At 49.1% G+C, this 14,721-nt stretch overlaps 1 protein-coding gene across 8 annotated transcripts in view; it reads left to right on the top strand.

The window, feature by feature from the left end:
• The window catches only part of Ptprt (protein tyrosine phosphatase receptor type T), a 1,023,334-nt gene that overhangs the window by 984,817 nt on the left and 23,796 nt on the right, over positions 1–14,721 (top strand). For all 8 annotated transcript variants that reach the window (XM_047539644.1, XM_047539637.1, XM_047539640.1 and 5 more), the window contains 5 exons: positions 2,404–2,558; positions 5,812–5,947; positions 8,017–8,166; positions 10,249–10,422; positions 13,821–13,952. In XM_047539644.1, the coding sequence (XP_047395600.1) occupies positions 2,404–2,558; positions 5,812–5,947; positions 8,017–8,166; positions 10,249–10,422; positions 13,821–13,952 (747 nt within the window). The remainder of the gene's footprint in view (positions 1–2,403; positions 2,559–5,811; positions 5,948–8,016; positions 8,167–10,248; positions 10,423–13,820; positions 13,953–14,721) is intronic.

The raw sequence follows: 14,721 nt of genomic DNA on the forward strand, positions 1-14,721 counted from the left end.
CCCTGGGCTGTAAGCAGGCACCCAGCAGGCCAGCCGGCGGGTCTGCTCATCCAGAACACATGGGGAACAAAGATCTGATCTGTGCCCAGCTCGTCCATCGCTCGACCCTGGGGATTCTGCCTCTCATCTTGACCCACCGTAGTTTGGGTTTCCTAGAAGCAGAGCCCGAGGCAGCAGAGATTTGGGTGCCCAGGCTCACGGGGGAGGGAGAGCTTGCAGAAGGGGTGAGGAAGGCAGAATGGGTGGCTGGTGGAAGGAGCCAGCGAGGCATGGTCTCACCGGGAGCCCTGCTACAGCCTGCTGCCAGGAAAGCCCTGGAGAATGAATTGCTCTGCACACTCGGTCCTGTCCGCAGGCAGAGGGCCTTATGCACTTCCACGAGGGTAACCAGTCCTTCTTCTTGCCCAGAAGAGTCCTGGTGTTAGCACCGAATGTCCATGTCCTGGGAAAGTCCTCTGTCCTGGGCAAACTGGCCACCGACAAAGTCAGTTAATCACAACTTTCCTGTCCGTCAGAGTCCCTGCACCCCCATTTCGCCCCACCCCAGGAAGCGGGCTCCTGTTTAATTGAGGGAAGTTCCCTGGAGAAGGGGGAGACCATGACCTGTCTTTAGCCAAAACTCAGAGTAACTGTGGATGGTACATCAGCCCAAGGACGGGGACCTGAGTGGGCACGAGCAGTGCCGTCTACACAATGCCTAACACACTGCCCATCACGCGGTAGCTGTGTGGGGGCAGGGGTCATCCTAAAATACAAGTCCAGTGGTGCATTTGCCCCTCTGTGACCCACCCGAGCAGCCACCTGGAGCCATGATGTAAAGTCAAAGGCTGAACATGGGATTCAGGGCCCTCTGTACTCCAGCACGGCCCATTTTCCCACAGGAGTGTGACCTCTTGTCACTGTCACGCCTTCCATGTTCCTCGAGGGTTGCCTTGGGTTCCTGAGAGTCTCCGCACACAAATCCCATTCCCACACCCTCTGCCTCCATCTCCTCCATGTCTCCTCCATGTGCAGACAGCCAGGGTGCAGATTGCCACTCGAGGTTATTATGACTTAGGCACATCACTAACCCTGGCTCAGCCTCGGTTTCCTTATCCAAAGCATGGAGATAACAGTACAGGGATTGACGTAGAGATTAAATGAATTCTTGCTTTGAAGCGTTCGGCAGTGCCTAATCAATGTCAGCCATGACTGCTAGTATCTTTCAAGGTTCAGGTGGCGCCCCCCTCCTCCAGGCAGCCTTCTCGATTTCTCCTCTCCTTGCATCACATTAGCTAAGTGCCTTTATACAGGCTAACTGAGTTATCCACACAGGACTCGTCCTCACCCAGGTGGGGTCAAGAGTGGCCCAGGCACAGGAGCTTTTATCTCCTTCTTCCTAGGACCTAGCCCAAGTCTAGGCACATAGTACCCTTAGTGAGTTTGCAGTTTTTTTAATGGACAGATAAACTGATGTTTTCTATTCAGTGCTCTCTAAATAACTGCGGAATATTGCTAGGTAGAAAACATAGACTGGGGGAACCATATAAGCGAAGGCTCAGAGGTGCGGCCTCTGAGAGCCGGTATTTGACCTGGGTGTGTCTGTGTGAGGGGGTTTAAGAGAAGGAGACCGATTCACCTTTGTGGCCCTGCTGCCTCCATCAGTCACAGAAGCTCTTTTTATTTGTTCTCATCTTATAATTCTAAAGAAGAACCTAATTAATAAAAATGTTAGCTAGCTGGCACTGTGGCACAGGCCTATACTCCAGTGACTCAGGAGGCTGAGACAGGAGGATCATGAATACAAAGCCAGCCTCAGCAACATAGTGATATCTTAAACAACTTAGTGAGACCGTGTCTCAAAATAAAATGTATAAAGGTCTGGGGATGTGGTTCAGTGGTTAGATGCCCCTGAATTTAATCCCTGGTACCAAATAAATAAATAAACAAATAAACAAAATAAAAATAAAGAAGTTGGCTAAATTTTGAAAGCCACAAAAACAATTATAGACAAGGCTGGAAAACTGGAGGCCCCCAGATCTTGGCCACTGAGAGGGCAACACTTGGAACCTGGTCTTTATGACTTTGGTCTTTCTTTCAATCTGTTATACTGGTTGTATCTCCCATGAAACCTTAGTCAAAGAGGGTCCCTGGACAAGCACTGGATGCTGTGTCCTTCTCTTGGAGACTCAGAAGACGTAGGAGCATACTAAAAGGGTCTGAGAAGTCCTGCAAAAAGCAATCAGTTCTACTTTAGTTCCACATTCTCCAAAGGTAAAGATCACAGCATCCGGCTATGTGGCAACACCTAGTGACCTGGACAGTGGGAGGCTGGGTCCTCAGGGTGGCAGCTGCAGCTCCCCACTGTGCCTAGCCAGGCACACAGGGCAGCAGCTAGAGGCACAGAGCCTGTTCTCTCCTCAGAAAGGCTACCACGAGATCCGGGAGCTCCGCCTCTTCCACTTCACCAGCTGGCCTGACCACGGTGTCCCCTGCTATGCCACAGGCCTTCTGGGCTTCGTTCGCCAGGTGAAGTTCCTCAATCCCCCGGAAGCAGGGCCCATAGTGGTCCATTGCAGGTGAGTCCAAGCCTCCCTGCCTCCAACCAAGTATGCCTTTGCAGCTCGGTGAGCAGTGGCCGTGATTCCTGGCCTTAAAGCCTCCCCTGCTCTGTCCTGCACCCAGCCCCTTCTGATGAGTCTCGGGTCCTGAGGTCTAACAGTAAGCAACCGCAGTCGCAGTAACAGTCATTGCGTTCATTATAGTCACCAGGGACATGGGCTGGGCACTGGCAGTATGTGCTACAGCCACCATGTGCACCTACCCACATCATTCCATTTACTTCTCATCCAACCTTGGGAGGGGGCACAATCATCATCCCACTTTACAGATGAGGAAACTGAGGGGCTGAGAGCTGATGTTTAACATGCCTGAAGGTCCTTGATGTGGCAATAGGGTGCCCTGGTGAAGTGGGCTTCTCTTCATTGGTATTATTTTAAAAAGTAGTTTCTAGCCCCTTAGGGACCTTAATCAAGAGTAAATGGACAGCATCAGGTTCCACCTTATTATGAAAAAGAGGTATTTTCAGCTTTGACCTAGAGAGTCACATTGAGGATGAGTGGCGGGTCTTTGAATCCTCCTACGTGGAGATGAAGCGTTGTGTCGAGGACACAGACTAAGAGGAAGGCGATGTCCAGACCTGAAGGTGGTTAGCGCGCATGCCCCGCTCCCAGCACCTCTCCCTCCCAGGGTGACCTTGGGTCCCGCCCATCTTTACAGACCCTGCATACTCAAGTTATCTCACCCCTGCCCTGGCCATGTCCACATCAGTCTAGGGACCAGACAGGACCTCATAAACATCCCCATGTAAACCATCTCCAAGCCAGCTGCTCTCCCACATAGCATCCTTTTTTTTTTCTCTATAATAGGAAGTACACAACCCCATTTCAGAGAAGAGGTGACTGAGTACTTGGCAGAACCCTTCTGGGCCCTCTGAGCATTTTGGACATATTCTCTGCTGTACACCTCATAGCAACCCATGGGCAATGGGTTGCCCCCCAAAAGATCCCCAAAAGCAACCAGAGCAGGGATAAAGGGGAAAATGAGACAACAGCAAATATTTATCAGGCCCCCTGCTATGACCAGTGCTGTGCATGATGGCCCTGTGCCTGAATCTCCATAGCAAGGCACTTTAATGCATCTGAGTAGAGTGGCACCCAACTCCTGGGACTGTTAAAGAAACTAAATAGGTTGGCTAATGTGTACTGAGTGCCTGACAGAATTTCTGACACATAGTAAGCAATTTAAAAATCATTGTTTTCTATCTCTTAATGTTGCCCCCCTCCCCAGGCTGTTGATCCTTTAGGCAGGAACCAGGTCTTACTCATCTTCATGTCCCCAGTCCTAATCCCAGCATCTAAAGCATCATAGATACTGGATAAATATCTGTCAAATATAAGTAGCAACTATTTATTGAGAAATTACTATGTGGCCAGGCACAGGGCTAAGCAATTTGCATGCATTATGCCTTTTAAACATAGTTTCATGCAATTTACATATATTGTGCTCTTAATGCAATGAGGTGGGTCTATTTATTAACAGCTTCATTTTATGAATGAGAGTAATGAAACCCAGAGAGATTAAGTCATTTACCCAAGGTCACACAGCTAGTAAGTAATAGAGCCAGAATTTGATCCCAGGGGTCTCTTCCAAATATCATGTGTTTAATCACTAAAATGTTGCTGAAATAAGCGCGGCACCATCCTTACAAAGACTCTACCAGGAGGCAAGTTGTATGTATGAAAAAACTGAGGTTCAAGGATATCAGACAACTTGTTCACTGAAGGTAGATCCAAGATTCAAACCCACAGAGTTGAGACTTTAAAGAAGAGGGGAGTGAGTGACTCTGTACTCCCCCTTAGTCACTGAGGCCAGGCTGTTGAGGCCACTTTGGGGGAATTCTGGATCGTGGTGGTAGTAAGTGTTCTCAGGCAGGAATAAGTCAGACTTCACTCAGTTCAAACCATGAAGTTTCGTCAGGAATGAAGACTGCCCCACAGTCCCATCCTGCTAGCCTATGTGCCTTGGGCTTATTAGCCAACGTTGCTTCTTTGTCTTCTCTTTTCTCGCTTCCTCTTGCATATCCTCTTATTTCCACATTAGTAGACAAAGGCATCTGTTTCCATGGGGGAAGCAAAACAGAAGACTGAAGCCAAAGTGGGCCTCCCGGACAGCCCGCCTGGCCTTCCCTTCCCAGACTAGGCACACTGAAGGCAAATGTTCTCTGTCTCCGGTTCAGCACCATTGTCTTTTGACCCAGCACTAATCAGGGCAGGGCTGGCTGTGTTCCCAGAGCCTCACTGAGATTTGAGATTCTCCCGAAGAAGCCATCAGAGATCAGAAATTGAATATACGTTGGGAAACTCAATACCTGGCAAGGGTCTCAGGGCAGTCAGCTGCTCCAGTTGAAAGATGTTTCTAGTTCATGGTCTTGGAGAAGCAGGGACAGGGGGAGCCAAATATAGGACCTTGGATTCCCTTTCTGCCTTTGGGGTAGCTCAGAGATCTTCGATTTCTACTCTCTCACTCACATCTCCTCTGTTACACCTCTCCTGCTCTTCTTGCTTCCATTCATCAACCCATTTGCTGAAAAGTAAAAACACAGGAGAAAAGAAGGGAGAGAAAGAGGAAGGACATGTTTATTAGATGTCTGCAGTATGGGAGGTTCCATGTTAAGTGCTTTAAACTACACACGTGGATTCTCTTACCCATCAGATGAGGAAACCACACACTTACCTGCTGGGTAGGCATGCTCTGTACTACATAAATCTTATCAAGGAAGGAGGTGTAAGAATTCATGCTCTGGAGCCAGACTACCTGGGCAAAGTCCCAGTTCTACCACTTGTCAACTCTGTGACCTCAGGCAAGGCCAGACCTCTGTGCCTCAGTCTTCTCATCTGTGAAATGGAGAGAGAAACTTTCTAACAACCTCACAGGGAAGTTCATGGGTAATGTTGTAAAACTCTAAGGGCAATGTGTGAGGCACTTTTCAAGTGCTGAATGAGTGTCTGCCAAATGGATGCAACCAAATAAGTCACCCTGATAAAATGCCCAAAAGATAACATAACTCTGGCATCTGATAAAGAACAGAGTTGAGGCTCTAAGTCTGGTTGCTCACTCAGCATCTCCCAGGAGTGTTTGGGGTTCCTACCATTCTGCCGTCCGCAACATCCTGCCTCTCAGCAGGGCCCTGGATATGGGGCTGAATGGCAGGGGCCGCCCACAGCTGGCACCACCCAAGATCCCTCCCACGCCCCTTACTCTCTCTTTCAGTGCTGGAGCTGGAAGGACCGGCTGCTTCATTGCTATTGACACCATGCTCGACATGGCCGAGAACGAAGGGGTGGTGGACATCTTCAACTGTGTGCGTGAGCTCCGGGCACAGAGAGTCAACCTGGTACAAACAGAGGTGAGTCCTGGGGAACTGAGCCAGCCAGGGACCAAGAGCCCTGGCCAAACAGAAGCATGGTACAACAGAGAGACCCAGGTTTGGGGTCAGTAGAAAGGAACCTGAGTGTGGGAGAAGGGAGAGGGAGTGACCGTACGGCTGGCTATGACGAGACAGCTGTAGAAGCCAGGACTGGCCTCCCCCACCCCTGGCCAACCCTGAGACTCCATGGTACAGGGACTTCTGCCAATAATGAATGGTGATAAGCCTCCCATCTCTGAGGGACTGAGAAGGGACTGAATGGCAGCTGTCAGGGATTCTTTGACTAGTACTCCAGCCTTGGGTAAAGGGGTAGAGAGGGAAAGGGAAGGATTGGCATTTATGGAATGCCTATTACGTACCAATCATCCATTCAGTCTCTGCAGGAAATGGTTTAATCATCAAAGTCCTTGAGTACTTGAACTAGCAGCTGGAGATTCAGAGATAATACATAGCCCCAGCCCTGGAGGTGACTCACTGATCAGCTAGAGAGCCTCAGGATGGAAACGGAAAGGGTTTGTCTTTAATGCTGTGCACCTACTATGAACCAGGCAGCGTGCATGTTTTATATTCAGTATATAATATAGTATCCTAAGATGTAGTCCCTACTAGCATCTGCATTTGATCCAGGAAGAGGAAACTGACAGTTGTGTCCCCAAGATTTCACACAGCCATGCTGTGGGAGAACGTGGATCCCTGTGACCCCAAGGCCCATGCTCTTTGTTCTGAAGCACCCTTCCTCTCTAAGCAACCTTTTCTGCCCACCCTCCCCTCCATGCCTCAGTTTGTCCTTCCTTCAATGAGTCCATCTTCTGGTCCTAGTGAAGGTTATGGGTGCCCAGGCAGAGCTGGGGTTCCTGAGAAGCTGCACACATCATTCACCCTGAAAAGGGAAGTTGCTTATGACTTTGAGCACAACAGACCCTCCTGGCTCTGCAGTGAAGACCCCCACTGATAGGTTTCTATACACTGGACCCTGCTGCAGTCTCTGAGCAGACTCAGACCTATCTTCAGCCTTCTAGCACTTGAGCCAAGAGGACTTCTTTACCTATCCCAGGATCACACATGCAGAAGGCAGACTTGCTGGTTGGAGTCAAACACCTTGTCCTCACTTCTGTAGGGAGACACATTCAAATGCAGATGCATCCTGATGCATCCAGATAATCACATTATGTAGAGTTTTGCAAGAAAAAAGGTCACTCAACACTTAGCAAGGGCCCAGAAGTAAAAACAACTGCTTCATCTTGATGGATTTAGAGAAGACTTAGCAGAATGAATGAAGCATTGAAAAAAATAGAGAAAAGAGAAAAGGGAGTGAACTTTCAGAGAGAAGAATGACAGGTACCAAGAATTGGGATGGAAGAGAGTATGCACTGGTTTTAGGAGCAGACCTGAGACAAAGACTTGAGGGCAAGCTGAGTTTATTTGGAAGGTGATCCCAAAACACACTAGTGGGTGAGTGGGAAAGTGAGACGGAGAAGGGAAGGAAATGAATGAAGGATATTTTATCAGCACTATAAACAACTGGGGAACTTTGAGATGTGGAATGTGCATCTTCAAGTTATTCACCAAAGAGAAGGAACTTAGGTTTTTGTCCCCAACTCCCCATCTGTCATTGCTTGAGGGTGCCTTCCTGGGGCATTAACTCCTTGGCTCTTTGACTTACCTACACACAACCCAGGTGTGCTCCTGGGACTAGCAAGAAAGCCCTCAGCAGAGAGTCACAGATTATTTGTAGCAAGAAGTCTTTGAAAGGCAGGTAAAAGTCAAAACTGAGAGGATGCAGGCAGGGGACCACAAGCACTAGCTGTGACATGTCCAAAAGTCGCTGATTTTTATCAGTGACTCTGCTGTTCAATCTCATTCAAGGAGAAAAATGCATGATATCTCAGGAAATCTCTACGAAATATGGAAACTTGGCCCTTCAGGTTACAGGATGAGGATTCTGCAATATAAATCCTGCACATTGTTCAGAGCCATAAGATTAAGTGTGAACAGGTCTACCAGGAGACTGTCCTTACCTGCCTGCCCCCTCTCCCCTGACTGTGCAGGAGCAGTACGTGTTTGTGCATGATGCCATCTTGGAAGCTTGCCTGTGTGGCAATACCGCCATCCCTGTGTGTGAGTTCCGCTCTCTCTACTACAACATCAGCAGGCTGGACCCCCAAACGAACTCCAGCCAGATCAAAGACGAGTTTCAGGTATGGACAAATCCTAGGCTCAGTGACTGTCTTAGTCTAGCCTGTTATAAAAAATTTCCATAGACCGGGTGACTTATACAACACACATTTATTTATCACATTTCTAGAGGCTGGTATCAAAGTGATGGAGAATCTGGGTTCTGGAGAGGGCTCAGGCACCATCTGGTTTGTGGATGACTGCCTTCTTGTTGTGGCTTCATATGGCAAATGCACATGTCTCTTCCTTCAAGGGCACTAACCCCATTCATAAGGGCTTCACCCTTGTGACCTAACCACCTCCCACAGACCCTACCTCCTAATACCATCACACTGGGAATTAGGATGAGAATGTAGGCATTTGGGGAATCATGCAAATATTCAGTCCATAGTTGTGTTCCAACCAACTTCAAGGTCCTCTGCACATTTCTGGAGCTTTCTTTGTGAGAATTGAGATGTCCATGTGTTTTCAGTCTGTGGTACCAGGCAGCTGCAGAATGTATTGCAAACATCCAATGCACAGCCATGAGCAAGTATTAGCCAACTGCTCAGTGACTGGCCAAGGCCTCTTTTTAACTTAGGTCTTAATTAGTTCCTGTCCAGGTTGTTGATGGAGACAAGTTTATATACACGAGTGTGAAATTCATTTTTGTCCCTGGAGGGACTCAAGTTTTGTCTGTATCTTTGGTACATTCTTACTCCTCAAAGTATGGTCTAGAGAATAGCTGCAGCAGCTTCATTTAGGAGCATATTAGAAATGCAGAATCCTAATGGAGGAACTTTAGATTACATATTAGAAATGAAGAATCCTAATGGAGGAACCTTAGATTACATAGAGGGAAATGAGAGGGAGGAAGGGGCAGGGGTATGAAAGATGCTGGAATGAGACAGACATCACTACCCTATGTACATGTATGACTACACCAATGGTGTGAATCTACATTGTGCACAACCACAGAAACGAAAAGTTGTACCCCATTTGTGTACAATGAATCAAAATACAGTCTGTAAAACTAAAAAATAATTTTAAAATAAATAAGTAAATAAAAAGAGACTGCCAACGGGGGGGGCGGGGGGAGAAAAGAAAAGAAAAAAGAAATGCAGAATCCTGGGCACCAGCCAGACCTACTGAATAAGAATCTGCACTCTAACAAGATCTCTGGTCGATTTCTGAGTCTGAACATTAAACTTTGAGCAGCAGCCTCCTACAGCGTAGCTCAGACAGAAGTTGCCACAGAGTCCAACCCTTCCTCCTAAGACCAGTGCCAAGTTCATACCTGGGCAAAAGAAGCTGAGAAGCAGGCAGGAAAACCATGCTTCCACCGTGGTTCTATGGCAGATACCTCAGCCAAGTCAATACTTCAGTGCTCCCTCAATCTTGAATGATTTGGAGCAGGATCAGAGTGCAGAATGAGGCACAGATGAGGCACAGAAGCATGGTCATTGCATGCAGCATCTGTCTGTTGGCTAGGCCATCTCTGGTCCTAAATTGTGACTTTGCAGAACATAATCCCTGCAAATTTGCAGACCTATTAGAGCTTGCCACTTGGAGGTCTCTCATCCACTTCGAGCAACTCACCCAAGCCTCCTTCTGTCTCTGTCTCTTTCTCTCTCTCTCTCTCTCTCTCTCTCTCTCTCTCTCTCTCTCTCTCTCTCTCAGAAGAGCGCTGGTAAATCATTTCCTTCATTCCATGACATTTCAAGTGTTGTTGGGCACTCAAAAGGATCCCCTACCCCCAGCCCCACCATATGCCCTTCTGGCATCTCATTCTTTAACACAGCCCTGACTGAGTTCAACAACTTAGTTCAGATGGTTGGCAGGTGTTGGCAGCCCGTGTCTGAGCTTATGCGTGGGCACACTGCCCCTGCAGCCTTGGCAACTTGAAGGTGCCACACAGCCCCTGGCACAGGCTCTCGGCTCACAAGTGCTATAAGATATGAAGGAACATCACCATTGTGGAATGGGTTTGAATCCTGGGAAGGGGACAGAGGGCCAAGCTTGGAGGGTGGAGATAGGTGAGTTAGGCTAAACTGGAACCTTACTGTCTCCTCGGCACAGGGGCACCCATCTGAATAGTACCTATTAACCCACCTTTCTGCCCACAGACACTCAACATAGTGACACCTCGCGTCCGGCCGGAGGACTGCAGCATTGGGCTCCTGCCCCGGAACCATGATAAGAATCGGAGCATGGATGTCCTGCCTCTAGACCGCTGCCTGCCCTTCCTCATCTCGGTGGATGGAGAGTCCAGCAACTACATCAATGCAGCACTGATGGATGTAAGCTGAGCCCTGGCAGGAAGTTCCTGTTTGGCATTCCCGGGAAAGTTTCCTCCCAAGTTGGAGGTGACTCGACCCTAGTGCCCTGACTCCACCAGGCAGCCTCTTCTTGCTTCTGATCTGCTGACCTTTAGGACCTTTGATCCCCCTGAAGGTTCTGGTCCAAACCCAGACACAAGCTGTGCTCTTGGTTCCTTGGTTCAAAGAACCTGGAAAGAATAGATCCAAAGTTCAAAGTGATTCCCTTGACATCACGAGGCTACTGTCCTACCCTGCACCCACCCCTGTCTCCCAAAGAGCTAACTCAGCCTGAATTTCAATATAGGCATCATTCTCTATGCCTTGGTCTGAACCCTGGGAACACAAGATAGTATAGGCATGGGTTCTGCCTGTGGGTACCTCCAATTCAGGGTCCCAGATAACTCCTCTGTAGATTCAAAAAGGAGGGTACATAGTAGGGGCTCAGTACATGATTATTGAATAAGTGATGGGAGGAAAAGAAGCAAGGGGGGAACGGGCCATGTTCCTGCATATCCTGTTAGGGGCACCATCTCCTTCTCTCTGGAGTCTGCCCTGCTGTGGTTTGGGATTAGGGTCATATCCTTGCTCCAGTGGGCCCATGCTTCTGCCTTGAGTCCTCCTGCTAGTTCTGGTTATCCCCACTTCACCTCCAAGATGTACAGGTGTTTGCAACAGGGAGGAACCAGGGACCATCTAGTCCCATCTATGTACTTTCCAGCAGAGGAAACTGAGGCTAGATTGAGAAAGGAACTTGCTCCGGGTCACCATGAAAACCAATGGCAAAGCCAAACCCAGGGCTCCTGACTCCCACCCTAGGGTTCATTTCTTGAACCTCTCCACAGTTTCCTTGACTTGGTAAGATGCAGGCTTCTTGCCTGTTGAGGCTCAGAATCAAGAACGCCATTGCCTAATTGGACATGAGCTCTTCCAGGTCCCCTCCCCACCCCATATCTGAAATCATGTCCACTAAAACAGATAGGAACATGGAGCACTCTCCTGAAGGGCTCAGGCCAACTACTTCTCTGACTTCAGATCTCCTGAACTTTCTTTCCAACAGTCTGATGTGTTGGAGGCAGGAGGCAATGGAAGGTCTCAGTTCTCAAGAGGGCTGCCCTGGCCTCTGTCTATAGGTGCCCACCTCCTCCCTGAAAATCTTGGCTCTGGGCCCAGAAGAAGGGAGTCTGATCTTGAGCATACCAAACAACTGGAAGTAGAAAAAGGACCTCTGGCTTTAGTTTAGGGCCTTCCAAGGTCTATATGTGTGTGTGTGCCTGCACATGCCTGTGTGTGTGTGTGTGTGTGTGTGTGTGTGTGTGTGTGTGTGTGTGGTGAGAGATGGGGTCAAGGTGTGCACCCACACTTCCAAGTTCCTCTTAGCTTTGCCCCCACCTTCCCAACACCCCTTTCCCGCCTTCTTCATCCAAGCAGGAATCAAACAAACTCTCGGCCTCTACTTAGTAGGTTGGCTGCTCCGGGCGTCCAGTGCCTTATGCCAAGCTCTGATTCTGACTGTATTCTCTTTGTCCACAGAGTATTTCTCCTGTGAGTCATCACCGACCTTTGCCTTTCTTATATTATAAAAAAAAATTGTCCTTATCTGTATTCCAGCTCAGTCTGTGCATTATCTGGTAACCATAGCAGCTTCGCCTCTAGCAGAAAAATATGAAGTCCTCTGGGTTAATTTTTAATGTTTCCCCTGGTAAAGGATGATGTTATCCATGAAATGGATTGCTGGCTGATCCCTGAAACCCGGCAGGAGCACGGATCTCCAACATATTTTCAGATAAGGCTTTGTCAGGCATACCGGCCTAATAGAGCATTTATCACAGAGACAGTGAAAAAGAAAAGAAAACTAACATTCCCTGAGTGTTGGGCACCATGTCGGACCCTGGACTTGTACTGTCTCCTTCTGCATTTGGGGACACTTGCTGAAGGTCACCTAGCTCAGAAATGGTAGAGTCAAGGATCTGAACCCCACCTCTGCTGTCTCTGAAGCCTAGATTTTCTTATAGGTCTTGAAATACCTCGAAGACCATGTTGTCTATGACTAGGGAGTTTCGGCTTTGGGGCAGCTCAATGGTCTGCCCTCCAGGCTCCTCCCCTGACCGGTCCACTGGCTAGGAGAGGCCCTCGGAAGTAGTTCTCCTCATGCCTCTGTGACGTCCATGTTTGCAAGACATTTTCCTGCTGCTGCCGAGGCTTTGCTCCTCTCTCCTCCCCTTTTACTTCTGACTTGTAACTATGCCAAAAACAGCTGCACACTTCCACAGGAACCATCTCCCGAGAGAACTTGTCGAGAATAGGGACTGTTGCTCTGGTCTTACCAACTGCTGGTGAAGCGGAGATGCTTCCTAATCTCCTCAAACACCTCCTCACAAGGTTGGTGTGCCAGAGAAAGCCCAGGCGAAGCTCCCAAAGTCACACGGGCCCCTTTCTCAGGACCTCTGTCCCCCCATCTGTAACATGAGGCTGAATTAATGTGTCTATTGGCTGGAGCTACAGTGTGCCTGGTGTGTACCAGACACAAGGCTGGTGTCCACGATGAAAACCGATGTCAGGAAGGAGCCTTTCTGCTCTGCCAGCGGGCTTCCAATCAGGCTCTGGCTTGCAGGTCTTTCACATGCAAATCTTAGTCAATCGTCTGACAACCATCCCTTTGCCTTTATGATTCCCACTTTCCAGATAAAGAATCTGAGTTTTAAGATCTAACTTATCTGTGTTTAGCACCCCCCTCCCCACTTCCCCCAAAAGATACTGTACAGATGATGTTTGAATCAATGGGTGAACAGACGAATGGATGGATGGCTGACTTATAAGTTAGAAATGGAAAAGCTGGGTCTGAACCCAGGTCTGCCTGACTTTAATACCTGGGTACCTTCTACTGCCCCACTGGCTGAAGGACACAATGCCCACCTTCTGCCAGCTAACTCAGTCCTCAGTCCAACAGGAGCCAGCCTTGCAGTAGAAGCCCAACCAGCCCAACCCCTCCTCAACATCATCGGCACAAGGACTCAGCAGATCTCTTATATCCCAAGAGGTGTCTTGGCCAGCAGAGCAGCAAATCTGCATCCAGAATCTTTCATTTCATATTGTAATGATGATTATTTGCTGAGCTCCAAGACATAAATAATTTATTTGGATAATCCCCATCCGAGTGACACTTTCCTAATGAAATGTCTTAGTTTGGAGGAGAATGTGTTCATTACGAGAAGGTCCCCTCTGCCACCAGGGCATTCAGCGAGAGCAGAACCGGCAGGTGCTTTGTGAAATCTATCTGGCAGGCTCAGGGCTGCTGGCAGCCATCCGGGCCTCATCATCATCGGAACAGCACCGACAGATATATGTGTTTTACGAAGCCTGTGTCATTTCTTTGTCAGAGCCACAAGCAGCCCGCTGCCTTCGTGGTCACCCAGCACCCTCTACCCAACACTGTGGCGGACTTCTGGAGGCTGGTGTTCGATTACAACTGCTCCTCTGTGGTGATGCTGAATGAGATGGACACTGCCCAGGTAGGAAGAGGCCCAGCGGCTCCCCTCGATGGGCCTAGTGGATCGGGGGAGCCATGCTACAGACTCGGATGAGCACTGTCAGCTCAGCAAGCCCACTCTGCTGCCCATGGAGGCGCAGAGTCTCCTGCAGAGCCCTCTACCCCTGGGTCCTCAGTAATGACACCCCCTGCCTACAGGCTTTGTCCAGCTTCCCATCCCCTGGGCCACACTTTACTGCTCTGTGCCCTAGGCACTGGTTAGAGTCTTGCTCTAAGTCACACAGAGCTGTCAGAGCTGCGAGGCCATCTTCCCAGCCCTGATCACCTGCAACACTGAAGAATATCCGGTGCCTGGCCACACCCAGGGGCCCTGGTCTCTCTGCCGTGCAGCTCATACAGGTAGAGCCTAGAGCTTGAGCCTTGGAGGCTTGGCCTGCAGACCACCCACAGAGCCCTGGCTTCATGCATTAGCCCCTCTGGGTCTGGCAGCTCTAAGCATCACATGCACGCAGCACATCCCCATACTCGGGACACAGGATGCGTCTTGGGATGGTTTCTGGAGTCCTCGCCTCTTTGGCAGGGCAGCCATTCTGGAGTGCAGGAGATGAGGATGACCTTTCGGGTTTTTGAAAAGCTGTCCTTCCACTGCCTTGAAGAAAATTGGAAGTAACTCAGTGAATTCTCACAGGAGTGCTGGCCTTGTACAGGCCCTTGGGTGGGAATAAAATGTGTTTTCCAATGGGTCTGAGCTGAAGACCCAGCCCTCCAGGAGCTCATAGTCTTCTTATGGA

The sequence above is a fragment of the Sciurus carolinensis genome, chromosome 2 (assembly GCF_902686445.1).
Source record: "Sciurus carolinensis chromosome 2, mSciCar1.2, whole genome shotgun sequence".
NCBI classification, from domain to species: domain Eukaryota; kingdom Metazoa; phylum Chordata; class Mammalia; order Rodentia; family Sciuridae; genus Sciurus; species Sciurus carolinensis.